The 20859-nt window shown below is 35.8% G+C and overlaps 2 protein-coding genes across 6 annotated transcripts in view; one reads left to right on the top strand and one right to left on the bottom strand.

Moving 5' to 3' along the window:
- Positions 1-20859, top strand: part of LOC126883875 (protein white) — a 308915-nt gene that overhangs the window by 113502 nt on the left and 174554 nt on the right. The gene's annotated exons all lie outside the window — the stretch shown is intronic.
- Positions 1-20859, bottom strand: part of LOC114338870 (uncharacterized) — a 435637-nt gene that overhangs the window by 401744 nt on the left and 13034 nt on the right. For 2 of the 3 annotated variants that reach the window (XM_050649561.1, XM_050649559.1), the window contains exons 4-5: positions 20313-20519; positions 11556-11720 (exon numbers count right to left, since the gene is read on the bottom strand). In XM_050649561.1, coding sequence (XP_050505518.1) covers positions 11556-11720; positions 20313-20519 — 372 coding nt within the window. The remainder of the gene's footprint in view (positions 1-11555; positions 11721-20312; positions 20520-20859) is intronic. The other variant, XM_050649560.1, reaches the window with a different exon arrangement.

The raw sequence follows: 20859 nt of genomic DNA, 5'->3' as shown, positions 1-20859 counted from the left end.
CATCTGGCAATTGAAAGGTAAAGTTTTCAATCCTCATAGCAACATTAATAATACTGAAAAATATTAAAAACATTACTAAAAGATTTTTACATTGAAAACTTATTGATCCATTTCCCTAGCAGTACCTGTCTACAGCAGGCCTAGGCCTCTCCGATGATGACTCCAATAACAGTCGAAAATGGTCGATTCAGAATGCTGGACTCCGCTTCCTATTCTAAGTGAAAACTAAGATTGTTTTGCCTTCGCTTTGAAACTGAATAAAAATGGTACACATTTTTATTTTATATTAGTATTACTCCTTTAGAGTAACTAGGTTCATTTTCCGTTGGAACTTTACCAAGCTGCAGACGGGGATTGTGAATTGCAACGTTTAGAATTCCTTCCTTTTGTCTTTACTGCAGCATCCATTTGGCTTGCAAATTTTAGAAGCATTGGAGGTGTCACCAGGGAAATGGACCAATAAGTTTTCAATTTAAAAATCTTTTAATAATGTTTTTAATATTTTTCAATATTATTAATGTTGCTATTAGGATTGAAAACTTTACCTTTATAAAAAAATTAATTTAATATTATTATTTGAATATATCTAAAAGTTCAATTGTGTCGGTAATGAATATTATCCAAAAAGAAAAAATGTTCGCATTCAGGAGACGAAAAAGCGAGGGAGCAGTTCCCGATGGAGCGGTAACAGTTGTGTTTCGTCTTGTGAACGCTCTGCTCCCTAAATTCGTGACAGCGTATCACTTTCTGTTAATGTAAGGTTATATGCTTGCCTCTGCACAATAAATTGTTTTTTACTTCATAATCCTGGTCAAAGACCATGGATTGTTTACCATCTGCGATATTTTTCAATTGATAATTAGTACTAGACGCCATCTTTCAACAAGTCTATTGACAAATTGGAGGCCTTGAGATGTGGATCTATCGACGGATATTACGGATCAGTTGTGTTCATCGAATAAGAAATGAAACAGTCTTACATTGAATGGATACGAGCACATAAATAACAAAAACAATAAAAATTCGAAAGTTACAATATTTCGGCGATGTAATGAGATACCCAGAGAGGTGTAACTTTCTACACCTCATAATACAGGGCAAGATCGCCGGAAGAAGGGGCTAGGCCGAAGAAGGGTGAACATCCTTGCTCCGAAATCTCCGGGAGTGAGATTCACTCAAAAAAATTTAGTTCGTAATATTGATTAACAGTGATTATTGAATAATATTTCGTTGTAACAACAATTTAATTTTTTGTTTCAACGAACTTGTAGACATTGGTGAACGTATTTGGTTATTGTCACAATGATTGAATAATAATTGTGAAAATAACTAGAGTACATTAATCAATAACACTCAATTTATTCAGCCAATAAGTTAGTTTCATATATTTAATAAATAATGATATGTAATTCTGGCAGCAAAACACTTTCTTGATTTCGTAGGTGATAAACAATTACCTTGGTTTATCGTGACAACGTACAGATTTCATTAAAACAATGTACAAAAATGTTGTTAATATAGAGTAATATTTGATTATTCCATAGATGTAAACTGATTGTTGTGACAACGAATGCATTAATCAATCTACTACTGCGTTTAATGACCACAATCAATGCGTTCATGATCACAATAAACGCAGTTGTTGAAACAATAAATGTTTTGCTTGACCATTTGAAATGTAACGTCTTTTCCTTATCGTGATACCCCGAGCTTCTCTGTGTTACCATTGTTTAAAAAAATTATTTGTTAAACAATGCTGTTACCTCTACCGAAGTGCCGAATAATTTCATTTCGTTTCCAAGTGTAGTCCGTACTGGAAGGAAGTTTTCGTGTGTCTATTATCGTATTCATTTTTTTTCGAATCATGAGAAAACGAATTAGTATTTTTGAAAAATTTAAACGCAGAATAAAATATTACAGTATTATCGAGGGCTGAAGTCCCTGAGAACTTCTATAATGATTATTTTAATAAGTCACAGGGACGAAAAACGCAAATATAGTATGATTTTTGATTTCAAATATACCATTCAAAAAAAACTTTTCGTTTATTCTAAGGGACTTTCAGCCCTCGGTAATAATGTTGTCTTTTATTCTGCGTTTAAAGTTTTCAAAAATACTTTTTTTTTCTCAGTTTTCTCAGGATTCCAAAAAAAATGAATGCGTTTAAAAAGAATTCAATCGAAATTTTGCACCTGCGCTCTCAAAAAGGATTAAAGTGTTATACATTTTTGTAATCACTATTTCAAACGCTTTTAAATGAGCTGCCGCATAATGTACGTCCCCATTTAAAAAAATTAAAGTTGTCCCTGTCACCTGAAGAGGGATCGCGTAAAGTTCGAAACATTGATATTATAATATATTTTGATTATTTTAAAAATAGACCTGTCCGAGCGTTTTGCTTATGTGCTAAAAATAAATAAGTAAATAGGGGGGGTTAACACTTATTCCAGCGCACTGTATAAGTGAAATCATATAAGAAATCACACAGTGTAAAGTCCATTAGGTTTAAGACAAAAAAGGGGATTTTCAAAATTATTATTAATCAATTAATATCATATATTGAGCTAATGCATTCAGTAATTAATATAAAATACGTTCATAGTAGGAATGAACGAAACTGATTGTAGGAATGAATATAATTGCTTGTAAGAATAACCGTATTTATTGTGGGAATGAACGGAATTAATTGTGAGAATAAACGGAAATAATTTTAGAAATAAACGAAATTTATTGGATGCATGAAGCAGTATACGTTAGGAGAAATAACACTGTTATTGGCACAACGAATAGTCTTCGTCGGTCAATTATCGACGTTGTTGTTTCAATGAATAGTGTTCGTAATATCAATAAAGTGATATGGTATACATAATTTCAATAAACGTAAAATATTGGATTAACTAACGAAAATAATGAATTGATGAACATCGCTTTGTTGTTATAAAACCAAGAATTGGACAAATTTTAAGTATTGCATTTCGTTGATTGGGAAGAATAGTATGATAAGTCAAAAATGGTACATTTTTAGTTTATATCAACAAACTACTTAGAATGAATGGATCTATTATAGAGAAAAGTATTGCAAGCAAGCAATTTGATTCAACCCGACCTGTGGGATGTGTCCACCCTATCGAAAAAGTACATTCGGGTGTAACAATTCATTGGAGCGAGGTGTTTTGACCCGAGTATGAACAGGGATCACCCCACCTCGCTCCAATGCCCCAGGCCATCCCTTTCCCCCCCATAGCACGCTGATGCGCGATGGGGGCACAACTATCGTAGCCAAGTGCTCTTCACAATGGAATCCTGGGTAATAAGATTCCATGTGGTACCCTAATCGAATGCAAAAAACTAGGCCAGCGTGAAGCGCTCTATGCCTTTATCTTCTTACTTACTTATCCGCGGAAACTAAAATTGCTTGCTTGGGCCCCAAGTCATTGTACCGAGCCCCATTGAGCTCTGTCCAATGACTTGTTGCTCGAGTTTTTTTTTTTGAGTGTTTTTTGGTTTTTTATTTTTTTTTGGGGGCTTACGCCTTTTTTGTATTTTATATATTTTTTTGGGGGCTTACGCCCTTCTGTAATTTTCTATTACTGTCTTACCTTGAGGTGATCGTGGTATTGAACCTACGTGTGTTACGTTATCTTCGGCACTTGTTGTTTTCGAGCTACGAACGGTTCACTGTTTTCACTATTTTTCCCATTTCACAATATTTGCTGTTTGGGACGTTTGTGTTTCCATCGGTGGAACGCATCGTACCCTAGCATCTCTCGCAGTATGTGACTTGGGTGGTGCTCCAGTTCCGCGAATTTGACCCTTGCCTTGTCTGTCATCATTTCGGTGACTCTCACCTGTTGAAGTTCTCTGAACAGGAATCTTTCTGCTACGTATCTTGGGACTCTGGCTGCTTCTCTTAAGCTGCTGTTATGGACCGCTTGTATCTTCTTTTTGTGGGTGTTACATACTTGTCCCCATGCGAGAGATGCGTATGTTAATACCGGTAATATTATGCTGTTTATTAATCTTAACCTTGTTTTTAGTCTTAGTTTACTTTTTCTTCCTGTGAGTCCTCTTAATGTTGCTCTCGCTATGTTGGCCTTCTGGACTGTGGCTTCTACATGTTTTTGGAAGGTTAATCCTTTGTCCATGATGACACCTAGGTATTTAGCTTCATTTTTCCACTCGATGGGGGTGTTCTGCACTGTCAGCTGTTCTTCTGGCTGTTGTCTTCCCTTCTTGTATAGTACCGCTTGCGTCTTTTCTGAGTTTATGGCTATCTTCCATTTTATACTCCATTCCTCGATGTCTTCTAACGCTGTTTGCAGGTTGGTCACTGCTATGTCTACATTTCTGTGTTTGGCCGCTATCGCTGTATCATCGGCGTAGAGGCTCATTAGGGTCCCTGGTGTTCTAGGTACGTCAGCGGTGTATATTGTGTACAGCAGAGGTGACAGGACCGCTCCCTGTGGCACTCCAGCTTCCGGGCTCCCGAGCTCGGACAGGACTTGTCCTATCCGAATCCTGAAACTCCGGTCGCCCAAGTACGAAGAGATCAGTCTCGTCATCGCCCCGCTGTACCCATATCCTCGCATTTTATAAATGAGCCCCTTATGCCATACTCTGTCGAAAGCTTTGCTTACGTCCAGGAATGCCGCTCCAGTGTACTGCTTATCATTGAAACCAGCTGCTATGTACTCAGTTAGTCTGAGTACTTGTAGCTCACTGGAGTGCTCTGCTCTGAATCCAAATTGAGCTTCAGGGATTATCTCTAATCTATTTGTTTCCGCTTGCAGTCTGCTGAGGATGATTCTTTCCACTATCTTGCTGATAGCTGGGAGTAAGCTGATTGGCCTGTAGTTCTGCGGGAACGTGTGGTTTTTGCCAGGTTTTGGGATCATGATGACATGGGCCTCTTTCCATCTGTTTGGGAATCTTTTATATCTGAGTATAGCGTTCACTATGTTCGTAAAATACACTATAGCTTTTCTGGGAAGGTATTTCAGAGCTCTATTTGATATTTGGTCTAGACCAGGCGCTTTTCTCGGAGAACTGTTTCTTATATGTTCGTTAATTTCTTCCGGTGATGTTGGGGGAATAATGTCTTCCGGATCCTCTGGTACCTCTTCTTGCTCTTCTACTTCTTCCAAGAAGTCATCGTCTTCGTCTACATGGAAGTTTAGCCTGCATTCACTTTCGAGTGTGGACCTCATCGCCTCAGCTTTTTCTTCTATGGAGTATACTATGCCGTTTACTCCGTGTAATGGGGGGATGGGTTTTCTATCGCTTTTTAGCATTTTCTGAAGCTTCCAGACGTTTTTCATGTTTGAGTCTGTTTCTTCCATCTCTTGTACGTAGTTTTCCCATTTTTTGCTGCGGTGTAGTCGAAGAGCCGTCTTCACCTCTCTATTTAGTGTATTTGCCCAGGTTTTGTCTACTCTGTTTCTCGTTCTTCTGGCTATTTGCTTCGTTCTGTTCTTTTCCCTTATAAGATCTTTTATTTCTTGTGTTATGTCTTTGAACCTTCCCGTGTGGATCTCGACTTCTTCTTCCGTTGTGCTGTTTCTAATTGCTTCTTGTATGGTGTTTTCTAATTCTAGGACTTTTTCTTCTATTTGTTCTGGGTCAGTTAGAATTGGTACTATATTTATTCTTTCACTAACTAGTCTTTTGTAATTTGTCCACTTTATTTTCTTTTTAGTTCTCTTCGGTTTGTTTGTTTCTTCCCATGTTCCTATTTCTAGTAGAATGGGGTTGTGATCTGTGGTTCCTTCATTTAGTGTGATTAATTCTGTTTGGAGTCCTAGGTTTTTAGCAACAACGATGTCTATGTGGGTGGGAAGTCCATTTCCTGGGAAGTGTGTTGGATCTTCTGGGCCCATTGCCACTGTATCTTCGTTGTTTTCTATGTAACTGTTTAATAATCTTCCGTTTCGGTTCGTAGCTCTATCATTCCAGTTGGGGGATCTTGCATTAAGGTCTCCTATTATTATTGATGGTTCTGGGATGTTTAGGAACGCCTCTAGATCTTCGTCCATTAATGGGTCTTGCGGTCTTACGTAGGCTGATGTTATTCTGACTGCGCCGTACCTCATTTTCACTTCTACCGTTGTTGCCTCCATGTTTACTAGTGGTGGAGTCGTGAATCTTGTGTGTTTAATTCCCTTCTTGACTAGTATGGCCGTTCCTCCTGATCTTCTTGTGTGGTCGTTCCTGTAAACATCGTACCCAGGAAACTTTAGGTTGAAGTTGTTAGTGAGCTTGGTTTCCTGTATTGCTACGATGTCCATCTCGTATCTATTGACGAGTTCATCTAGGATGTTTTGGTTGGTTGAAATACCGCCTGGATTCCAGGAACCTATCCTCAAGTATCCCCTTTCTGTCACCATTACTTCTGTGCCTCCCTGGTGCCCAATATCACCTCTCTGACTACCCTAGTCACTATTCTGACTATGTAGTCTTCGTCTGGGATCGCTGTGGTGTTTTGCGCGTTTTGTGTGGCCTGGGCGTAGGAAACCCCGGCTGCTTGTGGTCGTCTTTGTTGTTGTGCTTGTTGGTGTTGTGGCCTCCTTGGCGGTGGTCTTCCCCATATTGGGCACCTAGGGCATCCTCTGTAGCTGGCTGGATGGCTGCCTTTGCAGTTTGCGCAAGTTGCTTTGACATCTCTGACACGTTTGCACTCTTTTGTTTGGTGGTCTTCACCGCACTTAACACACTTTGGGTCTTTGTGGCAAGCGTTTTGGGCGTGATGAAAGCCCTGGCAGTTAAAGCACTGCGTTGGTCCGTTTGCCTTTCGTAGGTCCTCTACCACGACCTTCATATGGCACAGGTTGGTTATCCGCTTTGCACCCTCAACGTCTTCGTGGTCCAGAGTCAGGACGAACATCGGAAGCTGTCTCTTGGGACCGGCTCTGGTGGACATGTTTTTCGCCGAATGGCAGACAATGTTATATTGTGCTGCCATTTCGTCTTTTATTGTCTCTTCTGTGGTGTTCGTTGGTAACCCTCTTAAAACCACTCTGGGTTTTCTATCCTCGTCTAACGGGAAGGCTATCCATTGTAGCCTTTTGGTTTTTTCTTTTGCGTCGTATGCTTTTGCATAGTCTTCCACTATCCTGACCATGCTTCTGTAATCTTCGGGGCTTTTTGCTTGAATGAGGGTTTCCCTACCGCTCCTGGAGATTTTGTTTATCGTGATTATTTTTTTCTTTTGGGCGATGCTGAGGATGGCCCCTGTCTCGCTCACGCTCTGTAATTTTATTACAGGCGGTTTTCGGTGATGTGTTACCTGTTGTTCAGTCAACACAGCGGTGTCTTCGTCTTCGTTTGTTTCCATCCGACTTTCTGACTCTGAGACACTGGGACGTCTCGGGGCAGGCGTGTCGCCACCTGCGCTCGTAGCTGGATGGATTGGGGAAACTGATCCTTGGGGCAGGTTGGGGGTGTCTTGCATCTGGGGAGACTTTGCCCTCATAGCGTTGCCTGCTTGGAGTTCCCATGCCGTCGCCTCTTCCTTTGAAATCGGTGATTTCAGCGCTGGGAAATCTTCTTTGTTTTTTGGTTTAGCTTCGTTTCGGATATTTTTTAATCTCTCTTCAGCAGTTGGTTTCTGCTTTTTATCTTCAGGGCTTGGCTGTGGCTTCTTCACGTCAGAGGCTGGCTGTGGCTTCGGTTTAATCTGCTGTAGCTGTTGTTGCATCTGTTCCATGAGTTTTCTTGTTTCTTTCTGTTCTGTCAACAGGTCGTCCAATCGGTTTGTCATCTTCCGGAGTTCAGCTCTTAGTCGCTCGTTTTCTTCTTCTTTCTTTGCCATTTGTTCTTCGGCATTTTGAAAACTGGCCCTCATCGTTTCTATTATTTCTTCTAGGATTGCTACTTTGTCTCTCGGTTCATCTTCGCTCTCGGATTTTGATGTCCGTGCTCTTTTGGTCGTACCTCTGCCTGCCTCATCGGGAACTTCTTCCTCCATGGCCTCTACTTCCGAGCTTTTCTTTTCTTTCTTGTCGCTCTCTTTCTTTTTCTCCTCTTTCTTTATTTTTGACTTTTCCTTCTTTATCTCGCTCTTGGGGAGTTTAAAACCATCGGTTTTTGCGTTCTCGTCCACGGACGAGTATCCATCATTTTCTTCCGAACCTAATCTCTGAAACACGTTTGAACCCACTTTACGTGTGTCCTCATAAGTTGGCGGGGTAGGCGCCATGGAACGGGGGGGTGATCGAGATCTAGCTCGATTCATCTGGGGTTTGGGGACGGATTTATCTAATTTTGATGAAGCCTTTTTGTCTGCCGACTGGTCCGACACCACGTCGGCTTCAGGGTTGGCTCCCTGCACAAAGGCGCGGTTGTTCACGTACTCAGACAGAACTGAGTACGGGATCCTCTTGCTGTTCTCGTTCTACTGACCTAGGGGCCGGGGCTGCCCGATGTAGTTTCCAAAGAACTACACCTTGCAGTGTCGATACCCTTACGGAGGCACAGTAGAAATCCCGTGACGGGCTCAAGTAGAGCCCGTCTTGCTTTTTCCGCTAACCGTTGTCTAGCTAGGGCGTCTCAGAGAATCCAATAAAATCAAATTCCCTAAGTTTCACCGCATCCAGTCAATCGGCCTTTGCCTCTGCTTCTCGCCTCGGAGAGTGAGTATCGCTCAACTGGTGTTGCTCTTACATCCGCAACTGGACTGAGAAGTCCACAGTCAAGCTACCCCCACCTCGTTCGGCTGCTCTTCGCTGTTGCAGCGCTCCGCTGGCACGTCTTTACTGTTCAGCGTCCGACGCTGAACTACTGAAAAGTATTGTAAGTGCAGTTTAAACGGCAAGCACTAGAGAGCTCTGTGACCAACTATGGCATCTCCCACTTCCACACAACCGGTGTGGAGAAGACTCGGGTAACTCAGTTGTCTACAGTTCGTACTAAGCTTAAGTCATTTTTATTTAATCAATACTATTATAAGTCAAAATATTAACACTGCTTGCATCTTATTAGTGAAAATTTTCGGAGCAAGAGAATTATATTTCAAAATATCATACTCTTCTTTAACAGGTAAGCATTTATTTTTATTATAATTTTGGTCAGTATGATGATTACAAATAATATGATACTCTTGAATAAAATAAGTACACCTGTGGGCATTTTATCTTTATTTTATTTTGAGTTAACATAGTTTTGAATATAATTTTGCCCTAAGTATAACGTGATATTTTTAGTTAATATTGTCTTCAACATAATTTAACTCAAATCCAAGAAATTATTTCGTTTTATCATTCTATTCCTTAAAATATTTTTTTCTTACAAGACACTTAATAACGCATTTTTTTCACATACGCAGGAGAAAAAATTCGTGTTTGTAAATCCTTCTTTATGGCAACTCTTTGCATTAACTCTCAAGTAATTGAGACCATTTTACGCAAACAAAATAATGAAGTAAATGGAATAATACAGGCAGATAATCGAGGTAGACATGAAAAACATAGCAGTGTTCCAGAGGAGTTGAAAGAAGAAGTGCGTAGTCGTATTCGATCTATTCCTCGAATGGAGAGCCACTACTGCCGATCTCAATCAAAGAAAGAATACATTGAAGGAGGAGAAACTATTGCCGACCTGCACAGAGATTATGAGCAGCGTTGTAAAGAACTCGGGAAACCTATCGTAAACTACTTGATGTACTCCAATATATTCAAAGGAGAGTTTAATTTATCTTTTTTTATTTCAAAAAAAAGATAAGTGCGATTTTTGCCAGGGTTTTACTAACCCCTCCGAGGTAGAAAAACAAGAACTTCAGGAACAGTACAATAACCATATTGAAGACAAAGAACTGGCAAGAAAAGAGAAGGACATGGATAAAAATTCTCCGGATAAAATTGACGCTGTTTATGATATGTAGGCAGAATTGCCATGTCCACAAGGGGACTGGTCTTCTTTTTATTATGTATCAAAACTAAGTGTGTATAATTTAACATTGTACGAGCTTAAAAGTACGGAAGCAATGAGTTTTATGTGGTACGAAGGTCTTGCTCACAGAGGTGCAAATGAAGTAGGTTCGTGCGTTTGGAACTATTTGCATTCTGTGAACGCCAAAAATACTGAAATGGTAGATGTTGTATTTTATACTGACAACTGTTTCGGACAAAATAAGAAGCGCTTCGTATTTGCTTTATACATCCATGCAGTTTCTATTCTGGAAAATATTAGGTCCATCACCCATAAATTTTTAATTAGTGGTCATAATCAGAACGAGGGAGACCACGTTCATTCTGTTATTCATAGAACGTTCAATTTATAGAACATATTATAGTGTTATAGAACGTTTACGTACCAGATCAATATGTAACATTGGTTAGACAAGCAAAGAAGAATGGAAATCCATTCAACGTACATGAAATGGGTCATGAGAATTTTTTTGATCTAAAACAACTATCAAGTGATATGGGCATGAAGGATTATTTTAAGACGGAAGAAGGTGGGTCAGTCCCTCTCTCAGCAATATGCGTTTTAAAAGTTACCAAAGAAAATCCTAGTCACCTGCAATATAAAATGTCGTAAAAAGAACAGGAATTTAAAACCATAAACGTTCTTAAAAGCAAACGATGACTTCCATCAGCACGTTACGTTACTCTAAAACAAACTTACAAGAAGAAAGTGGAAATAAGTGAAAAAAGAAAGCTGGCCTGCTCTCTCTTTTTGAAAAGAAAAAAATGTAGCAGTTATGCCACAATACTATAGGGATTTTTACGCTAACTTGTAGAAACTTTAATTTTTTTTTAATGGGAGCCCAATTTTTTTGTTTTTTATATTTGTATTGTACTATAACTGCGATTTTTTTCATTCATTGTTGTTTAAATTCTAATAAAACATTAAAACTGTTCCGTTTTATTGTCCCTAATAACCTTATAATTGCGAAATAGAACAAAACTTTTATAAAGAAAGTATTATAACTCAAAATGGGGATGAAAAATATGAGTTGGGGGTGGTATATGGATTGGATGTAAAACCCATATTGTCAGTTAATACTGTAAGTTTTAATTATTCTAATGAAAAGGATATTTAATATTGTATTGCTTAAGTAATCCGATCTCGTAACCCATTTCAATCTTTAATTGTCTTTTCTGTAAACTTAATGTTTTTGAAATATCATACTATTCTTCCCAATCAACGATTTGTTGTCTGAATTAACATTTTTATTATTATTACGTACCTTTTTCGTTGAGTGTTTCCAACAGTTGCGGAACCGCTCCGTCACTTTTTCGTCTCCTGAATGCGACAAATGACAATATTGGAGTTCCGGAGTGGATTAATAGATGAATAGATGAATAGTTAGGTGGATGTTTTATGTCTTAGTCCATGGTTTTTCTGAAATTTGCAATATACCATTCTCTCCTACTTCTTCACTCTACTGAATAGTTTATTGGCTACCAATATACTATTAACCAGATTTAGATTTATACTACATACTACCCAAGGTCTAAACTTGACAGAATATTAAGCAGAATAAAAAGAACAAGCAAATATGATATCTGTATTCGACTCAATTAATTGATTAAATGACTGATTAATGTTATACTTACCAGTTATAACAACTCTTCGGCTGATTAAGGTACCCCCACATACATTCCGGTATCGTCCACCTTCATTCTTATACAAAGCTATAACCCACGGATACTCAAAATCCTTAACATCATTTCCACCCCAAGTAAGTGCTATTGTTTCCTTATTGAACTTCTTTCCACACTCTGTTAAAAATAATAAAATAAACTATAAAATTAACAAAAATCATATAGAAAATATAAATTTGTAACAAATAGACCAGTGCAGATAGCTCTAAAATGGACCAAAAAAATAAAAAATTAATAATTAATAATTAAATAATTAATAATTATTAATTAATTAATAATTATTAATTAATAATTAATAATCCTGCTTAAAGCAGGATGAGACTAATTCCAAATGAAAGTACACATATTAGATAACATGTGGAACATTTTTCACCAAATCTGGATGAGGGGAACATGGGTTGGGGGAGCGCTTTTAGGGGTGAAAACGGTTAATTACGATTTGCGGCAAAACGGCACATCCTATCGAAAAAAGTTAAATTGAAAAGTTGTAGGAAATAAAAAGATCTACAACTTTTGTAAATAAACATTTTTCACATAACCTCAAAATATCCGAGAAAATCAGAAAATTCGATGTTTTTGATTTTATTTTTTTCTCACTGAAAAAAAAAGTTTTTTTTACCAAATATGGTGGAAACTTACCTCTTTCTGTCCCAAATACGCTGTAATTTTTCTGCATAAAAATATTTTTTAAAACTCTTGTTTTTTATGTTTAAGGGAAAATGTAAGCATTTTTTCAATTGAAAAATCTCCCGAAATTTTTTTAGCTTTTTTAAAGAAGTTGGCATTTTTTTTGTTTACTGAAACCTCTATTTTCTGATGGTGTAAAAAAATATATACATTACTGTGGAAAATTTTGTCACAAAAGGCAAAAATCGGAAATTTATTTTCAACCTCTCACCATTTTCAGATTCTCAGACGTAATATAAGTTGCATAGCGAGCAGGAACCAACGAACCTCTGTTAAAAATTTACTAAACTAATGCCGTTGTCTGTGATTTTTAATTTTGTGAATAAATTATATAGTTAAAAAAAATAAAAAACACGCTTTTAAAGCACTAAAAATTTAAAAATGAAATATTACTAGCTTTAATTTTAAAAGTTATTTTTAAATTTTTAGTGCTTTAAAAGCGTGTTTGTTATTTTTTTTAAACTATATTTTTTTTTAAGTCGGCCTACTTACCTATAAACTACGTTTTTTTTTAAACTTTTTTCTCATGAAACAAATTAAAAGTCGCAACAACTTTTTTAACGAAAAAGTTTATTTAATACAAAAGAAAGTAATTATTATAATTTTAATGGCCAATTTTTCATCAATTAATTAAGTTTTCGCTTCTTTGATGGCATTTCTTCATCACATTCGGTAATGCTTACAGATTCTGCAGTTTCCTCTAAATCTTCTAGACCATCATGGTCTTCGTCTACATTTTCTTCATTTGGCGTTGGTTTCTCATCCATAATGTCATCATATTCATTAATATCAAGAAAATGGTTTTTCGACATTGGAGCATTTATCAGAAGTACAATTTGAACATAAATTGGTACATACCCAACCACGGACTGGGACGTTTCGCCGTCGCCGTTTCGCCGTCGCCATTTCGCCGTCGCCGTTTCGCCTTCGAGCCACTTCGCCGTCGGCCGTTTCGCCGTCGAGCCAGTTCGCCGTCGGCCGTTTCGCCGTTGCCATCCAGGCATTGGTTAAGTTTACAAGAACGTGATAACATACTAACTTTTTTTATACTAAATGTCGCAAGAACGTGATAACATACTAACTTTTTTTGATACTAAATGTCAGTGTAAATAAAATGCTGATGTGATGAAGAATATTGAAAAAATGGATTTCAATTTCAATTGTTTTTACTGTATCAAAAATAAAAAACTTCATTATGCAAAAGTAATAGTATATAATCGTTCGAAAACCATTCAAAACTTATATACAAGTAATAATCATCCCGAAATTATAAGTACGAATGCTAACAACGAAATGACGACGGCGAAATGGCTCGACGGCGAAATGGCGACGGCGAAATGGCTCGACGGCGAAACGGCGACGGCGAAATGGCGACGGCGAAACGGCGACGGCGAAATGTCCTAGACCCTTCAAACCATGCTTTCGGCACCCACATTTTTGACTATTGCATCCAGTCTCACAGCTGCAGCAAATACTTTTTAGTAATATTTTTGGAATTAATTCTGCATTTGTGAATATGAACTTTTATGAAAAAAAGCTGATGCCATATATGCAAATTTTTTGTGTCTACTGTCAAATCTTTTTTTACCAGACTCCACTAAACGTTTCAAAGCATTTTATTTTATTTTATACAACTGCTTATTATCTGCCTCATTGCAGATTATACAGATTCTTCCATATCCATAGTGATAACCTACAAATACAAAATCATGATTTTACAATTTTCTCTTTGAGTAAAACTAAATTTGCAAAAGAAAGAAATTATTGTTTGTTAATATTGTACTGAAGTACCTATTTCTAATTTATTTTGAAATATATTGTATTAAATTATTATTAAAAATTTGTTAATTAAAAAAATAAAAAAATTTCAGGTTATTTTAGTCATACTATTTATGAAAGAAAATGATAATATTTCATTGATTAATTGAGAATAAGACACAGGTAGTATTTACCTTTTTATATCGATTCCACAATTTCCTTTAAAATAAATAAATTTGTCCCGAAATTCTTTTCACAAAATTATGTTTAACACGTACGTTTGATTCACTGTATGTGTCATCATGGTACACATAATCGCTGCGGCGCGGCGCGCCGTCTGGCTGGGCTGCACCTACTCGCTATGCAACTTACATTACGTCTGAGAATCTGAAAATGGTGAGGGGTTGAAAATAAATTTCCGATTTTTGCCTTTTGTGACAAAATTTTCCACAGTAACGTATATATATTTTTTACACCATTAGAAAATAGAGGTTTCAATAAACAAAAAAAATGCCAACTTCTTTAAAAAAGCTAAAAAAATTTCGGGAGATTTTTCAATTGAAAAAATGCTTACATTTTCCCTTAAACATAAAAAACAAGAGTTTTAAAAAATATTTTTAAACAAAAAAATTACAGCGTGTTTGGGACATAAAGAGGTAAGTGTTCACCATATTTGGTAAAAAAAACTTTTTTTTTCAGTGAGAAAAAAATAAAATCAAAAACATCGAATTTTCTGATTTTCTCGGATATTTTGAGGTTATGTGAAAAATGCTTATTTACAAAAGTTGTAGATCTTCTTATAGCCTACCACATTGCAATTTAACTTTTTTCGATAGGATGTGCCGTTTTGCCGCAAATCGTAATTAACCGTTTTCACCCCTAAAAGCGCTCCCCCAACCCATGTTCCCCTCATCCAGATTTGGTGAAAAATGTTCCACATGTTATCTAATATGTGTACTTTCATTTGGAATTGGTCTCACCCTGCTATTAATTTTTTATTGTTTTTTTTGCTATTTGCACTGGTCTAAAACAGTATAATTAAAACTTGATTTCTTTACCCCACGTGGTGGATGGAGGTAGGGGAAGCTAGAGCTACAAAAGCACGACTGGCTTCTCCAGCATTAGGAACAATATGAGGTAGATCGATACGTACTTTCTCTTCGAATTAGAAAAGATGAGGGTGACTATTAGGCCAATGTTACTTAATTCTTAATGATATTTTCTTCTCCTTTGATTTGTAATACAAGCAACCAGTAGGAGCTGGATTAAGCGGAAATACTGACGAAACTGCAACAGTTTCCAGATTGTGCCTGTCACCCAATTATTTCATCCCCTTTATTTCCTATTGACCACAAATGACAAAGATAATAGTCCTTGCATTAGTACGTCTTCTTCTTCTTAAGGTTCCATCTTATATTGAAGGTTGGATATCAACATGGCAATTCTTATTTTACTCACAGCAGCTCTAAATAGTTGATTAGAGCTCAGATTAAACCAAACGAAGCAGACTATAACAATGACCTCTTACTATATGACCGAAATATTCAATCTTTCGAATTTTAATAGTCTTTATAATTTCTTCCCTCTTAATAACCCTATCAGAGACTTTAATATTGCTAATTTTGTCTACGTACGATATTTGTAGCATTCTTCGATAACACCAACATTCAAAACCTTCCAATTTCTTAATCTCTAATTGCTTCAATCTCTAGGCCTCAGATCCGTACAGCAAAGTTATAAAAACGTAGCAGCTCAACAACTTTATCTGAGATCCATTCTTAGGTCTACTGCATAATAGATGTTTCATTTTCACAAATTTTGCTCTTGATATTTTTATACAGCTTTTAACCCTTTGCGGTCGTTGTCATGTGATACATGACACCATTACAACTCGTATAAATTTACTAACAATTTTGCCCACAGGTCGCCTGGCATGTCATACATGAAAATCGAAAAACACGGATTTAGTCGTTGGCATCTCTAGCATGCCGTAAATCTAAAGTCTTATAACTCATTAACCATGCAATAAAAATAGATGCCAATTTTAACGGGATGTTTGAATATCTCAGTAGATTTCGGTTGATAATCGCCCATATTATTTCGGTTTTTCGGCAAATTCTGGTAAATGTTTTGAAAGTATTTATGTTTGACCGTGCACGTGCTCAACATCATTCCATTTCAATTAGCGAGAAGTGTTTATATGGAGTTCTGTTGATTTTATAAAGATTGTGTTAATATTGTTAACATGAGTACAAGAAAATATTTAACTCAGGCAGAGTTAGAGGCCATATTATAGTCTAAGATCCGAATATAGGTCGATCTGTACCCATCTGGTTGCCGGATGAAACATTTTTGAAGTTATACTTCTTTACGCGCGATATGAGGGTGAATTTTTATATGTTAAAACCTACGATCCGGGCGCATGCGCATTATAACTTTGTTCTGATTGGATGTTCAAATGACATGTCAAAAATTATCCAATATGGCAGCTGTAGCGCAGCTGTGGTTTGGAAGGTTGACGGTTTGGTTATGTATGGTTGTTGCGTTTTAAAATTTGTGGGAAGAGGAACAACAAAAGGTTAGTTAATAGTTATACTGCCTTTTTAAATAGTTTTCATATTATATTTTTGAAGTGATACTTCAAAATGTTTTAATTTATGTATGTATCAGTCCAGAAAAGCTGTGGAAAGAATATATTAGTGTTTTTAAATATATTTTTCTACAAACGTGTTAAAAATGCAATTTTTAGGACTCCATAGGAGCGTTAAAAATGCTACTTTAAGGCACTAGTGCTTTAAAATTTTTAAGGCACTGCAGTTAAAAGTGAATTGTCAAATTGTGAAACGTCAAAATATTTATATTTCATTTATTAACATTAATATTAATAATACAACTTGGGCAATTTGAAAAAAGTGGTTTAAAAGGTTTTTTATTATAATTTTGTGTCTTTGGATTTGTCTTCCTTGTCACCGTGATGTATAATTATGTATATCTGAAAGGTAAGTAGCATGCGGCTTGATGGCCTTGTTGGTAGAGCATTGGACCAGAGATCAAAAAATCGCGAGATTGCGGGTTCAAATCCAGGACGATTCATACTTTTTTCTTTTTTTTTAAGATATTCTTCTTTATCGGCGAATCGATTGAGGGTAAAATTGTACATGATCCGCGCGCCTGCGCACACTGACAGTATGTAGTTCTGACAGTATGTAGTTCATTGCTAATCTTTCAAGATAGGTATGTATGTATCTGTAACCGTGCAAATAAGTCATTAAAAGAATATATTAGTGGTTTTAGGAAATGTATTATTTATTATAATTCTTGTGTTTTTGGATTTGTGTTTCCCTGTAGTAAAATAATAAAATATTATGTAAGCATAACATTTTTACACTATATGTCGCCGTGTTGTGTAATTATATCCGAAACTTACATGTCTATTTCTAGGGCTTCGCTGGAGTAGTGGGAAATGCGTTAGCATTGAGATTGGCGGGTTCAATTCCTGGGCGATTCATATTTTTTTTATTTTTGGTTGTTTTAATAAAAATTTTTTGAAAGTGGAAGATAAGAAAGTTAGTTTGATTTTTAAATAAAATACAAATAACCTTTTAAGTATATTTACTTCGTTTAAATTACCTATTATATAATAGAAGAATATCTTCTTACGTGCGTACAAAGTACACACACATTCTTTTTTAATATTTGGCATTATTAAGTTTTGGTTCATTTTTGGTAATTATTGTTAATTTTTTGCATTGTAACTGTTAAGTAGGTATATTTATTTCGTTGAAATTATATTATAATAGAAATATAACTTCTTACGTGCGTACAAAGTACACACACATTCTTTTTTTTTATTAAATTTCATATATATTGTTATGATCTGCTTCTTATTAATTTTATATTAATTATTATTTATTTGATTAATTATTTAATTGTCGCAAATCATACATAAACATGAATAAAAAATCTCAGGGTGCCTTTTTATACTATTAACAAAAAATCTAAATTATCTCACGTTATACTTATCTTCTCTCGTGGGTTCAGTATCTCTTAGTTGATCCTAATCGGGATAAAATAGGGAAAAGAAATAAAGCCAAATGTAAAATAAACATACAGAATTGTCTTTTATTTATCAAAATCGATACTCTAAAATCTATCAAATCTAAAACCTGTGGACACAGATGTCCGAATGAAATTTTTACCACTTAAATTTATTATAGTTAAAAAAAAACAATTTATCGGTTTGTTCCCGATGACTTTGGTAAAACAAACTAAACAAAACAAATTTATGTATTCGCAAGATTAGCTATACTTTTAGAAATATTGGAATTTTAATTCATATGCTTTTTACTCAAAATTTTAGTTTCCGAACATAAAAATATCTTTCACATAAGTTGACTGACCTTTTTCTTCACTCACTCTGATGTCTTCTCGTGACCCAAAAACAGCTCTCCCTCGTTGACTATGTTAAAGGCTACTCATCAAAGCCCTCTCCGTTCTCCAGCTTCAAAACTATCAGCTTACCAGCACCAATTCTCCAACAAGCCGGGCCTCTTTTGACACGTACTCGATTCAAACAAAACTCCAAAAATTCTCTGCTCTCCTTCTCATAATAATACAGAATCAAAGAGGTATTTCGTCTCAATTTGATCTGTCTCTCGTTCCACTTTTCAACACTATTCTCCACTATCAAACAGCCACTGGTACTTGCTAACTATCTATCCACGAAAACGTCGAACTGCTCTTCAGCGATGCCAAAAACATAATGACCTCTTTTTCAAACTCTCTCAATCATTCAAACCACTTTTCCCCTTCCAACTTGCCAAGAATCAGAAACAATCTCTTCCATTCGACAAACAAACAGTCATTTTCAAAATTATTCCGACCATCCTTAATTACTTTCGGGGAAACTCTACAACATTTACTCGGGCTGAAACAAATATTAAAATTCCAAACTTTCTCCCAAACCACTCTTCTAGAAATTGATAATAATTACCATCCACCTGTGGATTTTATAGTTCCCGTAATACAATCTTTTTCCATTTTAAACCTAAATACATCGTCCTTTTCACTTTAATTATCCACAAAAGTCTCTAATGGTTCATCGGAAAACTCATTAAAAAAGAAATCCACTTACATCCAAACTAAATTCTAATAAATATTTACAGATCAATATACAGGGTGTATCAAATTTATGTGCCCGCGTTATTTAAAAAAAAATTTAATTTAATTTTTATTTTGCCTTTGATTGATAAATTGAAAACACAATAATATATAGACTAGTATTTCTAAATTCAACCTGTTGCTTGTTTAACATGTTTTGTTTAATTCTACCAAATATAAATATTTTAGAACAAATAGAAAAAAAGATAGAGCTATCTTAAATAATGCTATTAGAAATATTAGATTGATTAAATTGCTACAGCGACCTCAGCGCACTTTCATATATCAAACAGTAACGAGCAGTTCAGTAGGCATGTAATACATGCCAACGACCTGTACGGCACTTTACTTGTCATCGCTCTCGACCGCGAAGGGTTAATCTCTTGTGTTTGTTCTACGTTTTGACTAACCAATGTTCCTAGATATTTGTATTTATCTCACCTTTCTGTCTGGATATTATTAATATGGAGTGTCTCATTGTCTCAATTTTATTTTCTGTAAGTTGATTTTAATATTGTTCGTCCGCTATAACTTTTCCCATGCGTCATGATTCATGATTCATTTTCAAACAAATTAAGTCAAAACATAAAGTGAAACGAACGTCGATGTGTATATACATTTTGTGTACTGTATTCTATATACTAAACATATCGGCGTACGTTTTACTTTATATTATTATGTTTTGACTTAATTTGTTTGAAAATGAATCATGACGCATGGGAAAAGTTATAGCGGACAAACAAAAGGTACACTTTTCGTTCAACCGTTCCAGTATGTTTGTCAGACTTTATAGAGTGAAGTGAATATGACAGTGTCATCGGCATATCTTATATTATTAAGGATTTCACCATTTATGATCATACCATCCTTACACTCTCCTAAACCTTCTTAGAAGACGGCTTCTTAGTACGTCATCTTTCTCTTATTTCTCTGCCTTTGTTTAGTTCTTGCATATCTTCTAGATATTATTTATTTTCTTGACTTGTTTTTTTGCTCTCACTTCTTGTAATTTTGTGTCATTTGTTGGAAGTTATTTTTTCATCTTTTTTCATTTTTTCTATATATTGGTTAGTGACTAAAAGATAAAAATGTGAATCTACTTACTTGGTTGACATATCGGTTTTGGAAAGTCCCAAATACCATTATTACAGTAAAGAACATTTCTGCCTCCGGGTGGAATTTCATAATAAGCAGCACATTCGTAAGTTAAGTATGTACCATCAATGGCTTTGTCACAAGTTACTGTATTTTCATCTTTATCTTTGCATAGTAACTGTGTAGTTACTGTTGAATAAAACGGAGGACATTTTTCTACAACATTAAAAACATCTTAAAATAATCGTTCCGAAAAAAAAAAATGAAATAAAAATATAAAAATCTCAAAATAGGGCAGTCAATGAGAGCAAGAACAGGTTAGGATTTTAATGAAATTTTAGGAATAGCCTGAAAATATCTCCTTATTCAAAGTCTACCCTATGCCGATGTGTGCTTTTGTCTTGGGGTGGTTCCCACCCCTTCTCAGGGGTCGAAATTTTTTTTGTTAAACAACTACGGAAGTTGCTAGAGAACCCAATTCTAAGCCAAAACTGTTTTTTTGTATTTTTTGTAAACTGTATAATTTTTTTTCGAAAACTCAATAGGTACTTCTTGA

This window comes from Diabrotica virgifera, chromosome 4 (assembly GCF_917563875.1).
Source record: "Diabrotica virgifera virgifera chromosome 4, PGI_DIABVI_V3a".
Lineage (NCBI taxonomy): Eukaryota > Metazoa > Arthropoda > Insecta > Coleoptera > Chrysomelidae > Diabrotica > Diabrotica virgifera.
The sequence above is the reverse complement of the archived record's forward strand: the minus strand, read 5'-3'. Positions and strand labels throughout refer to the sequence as shown.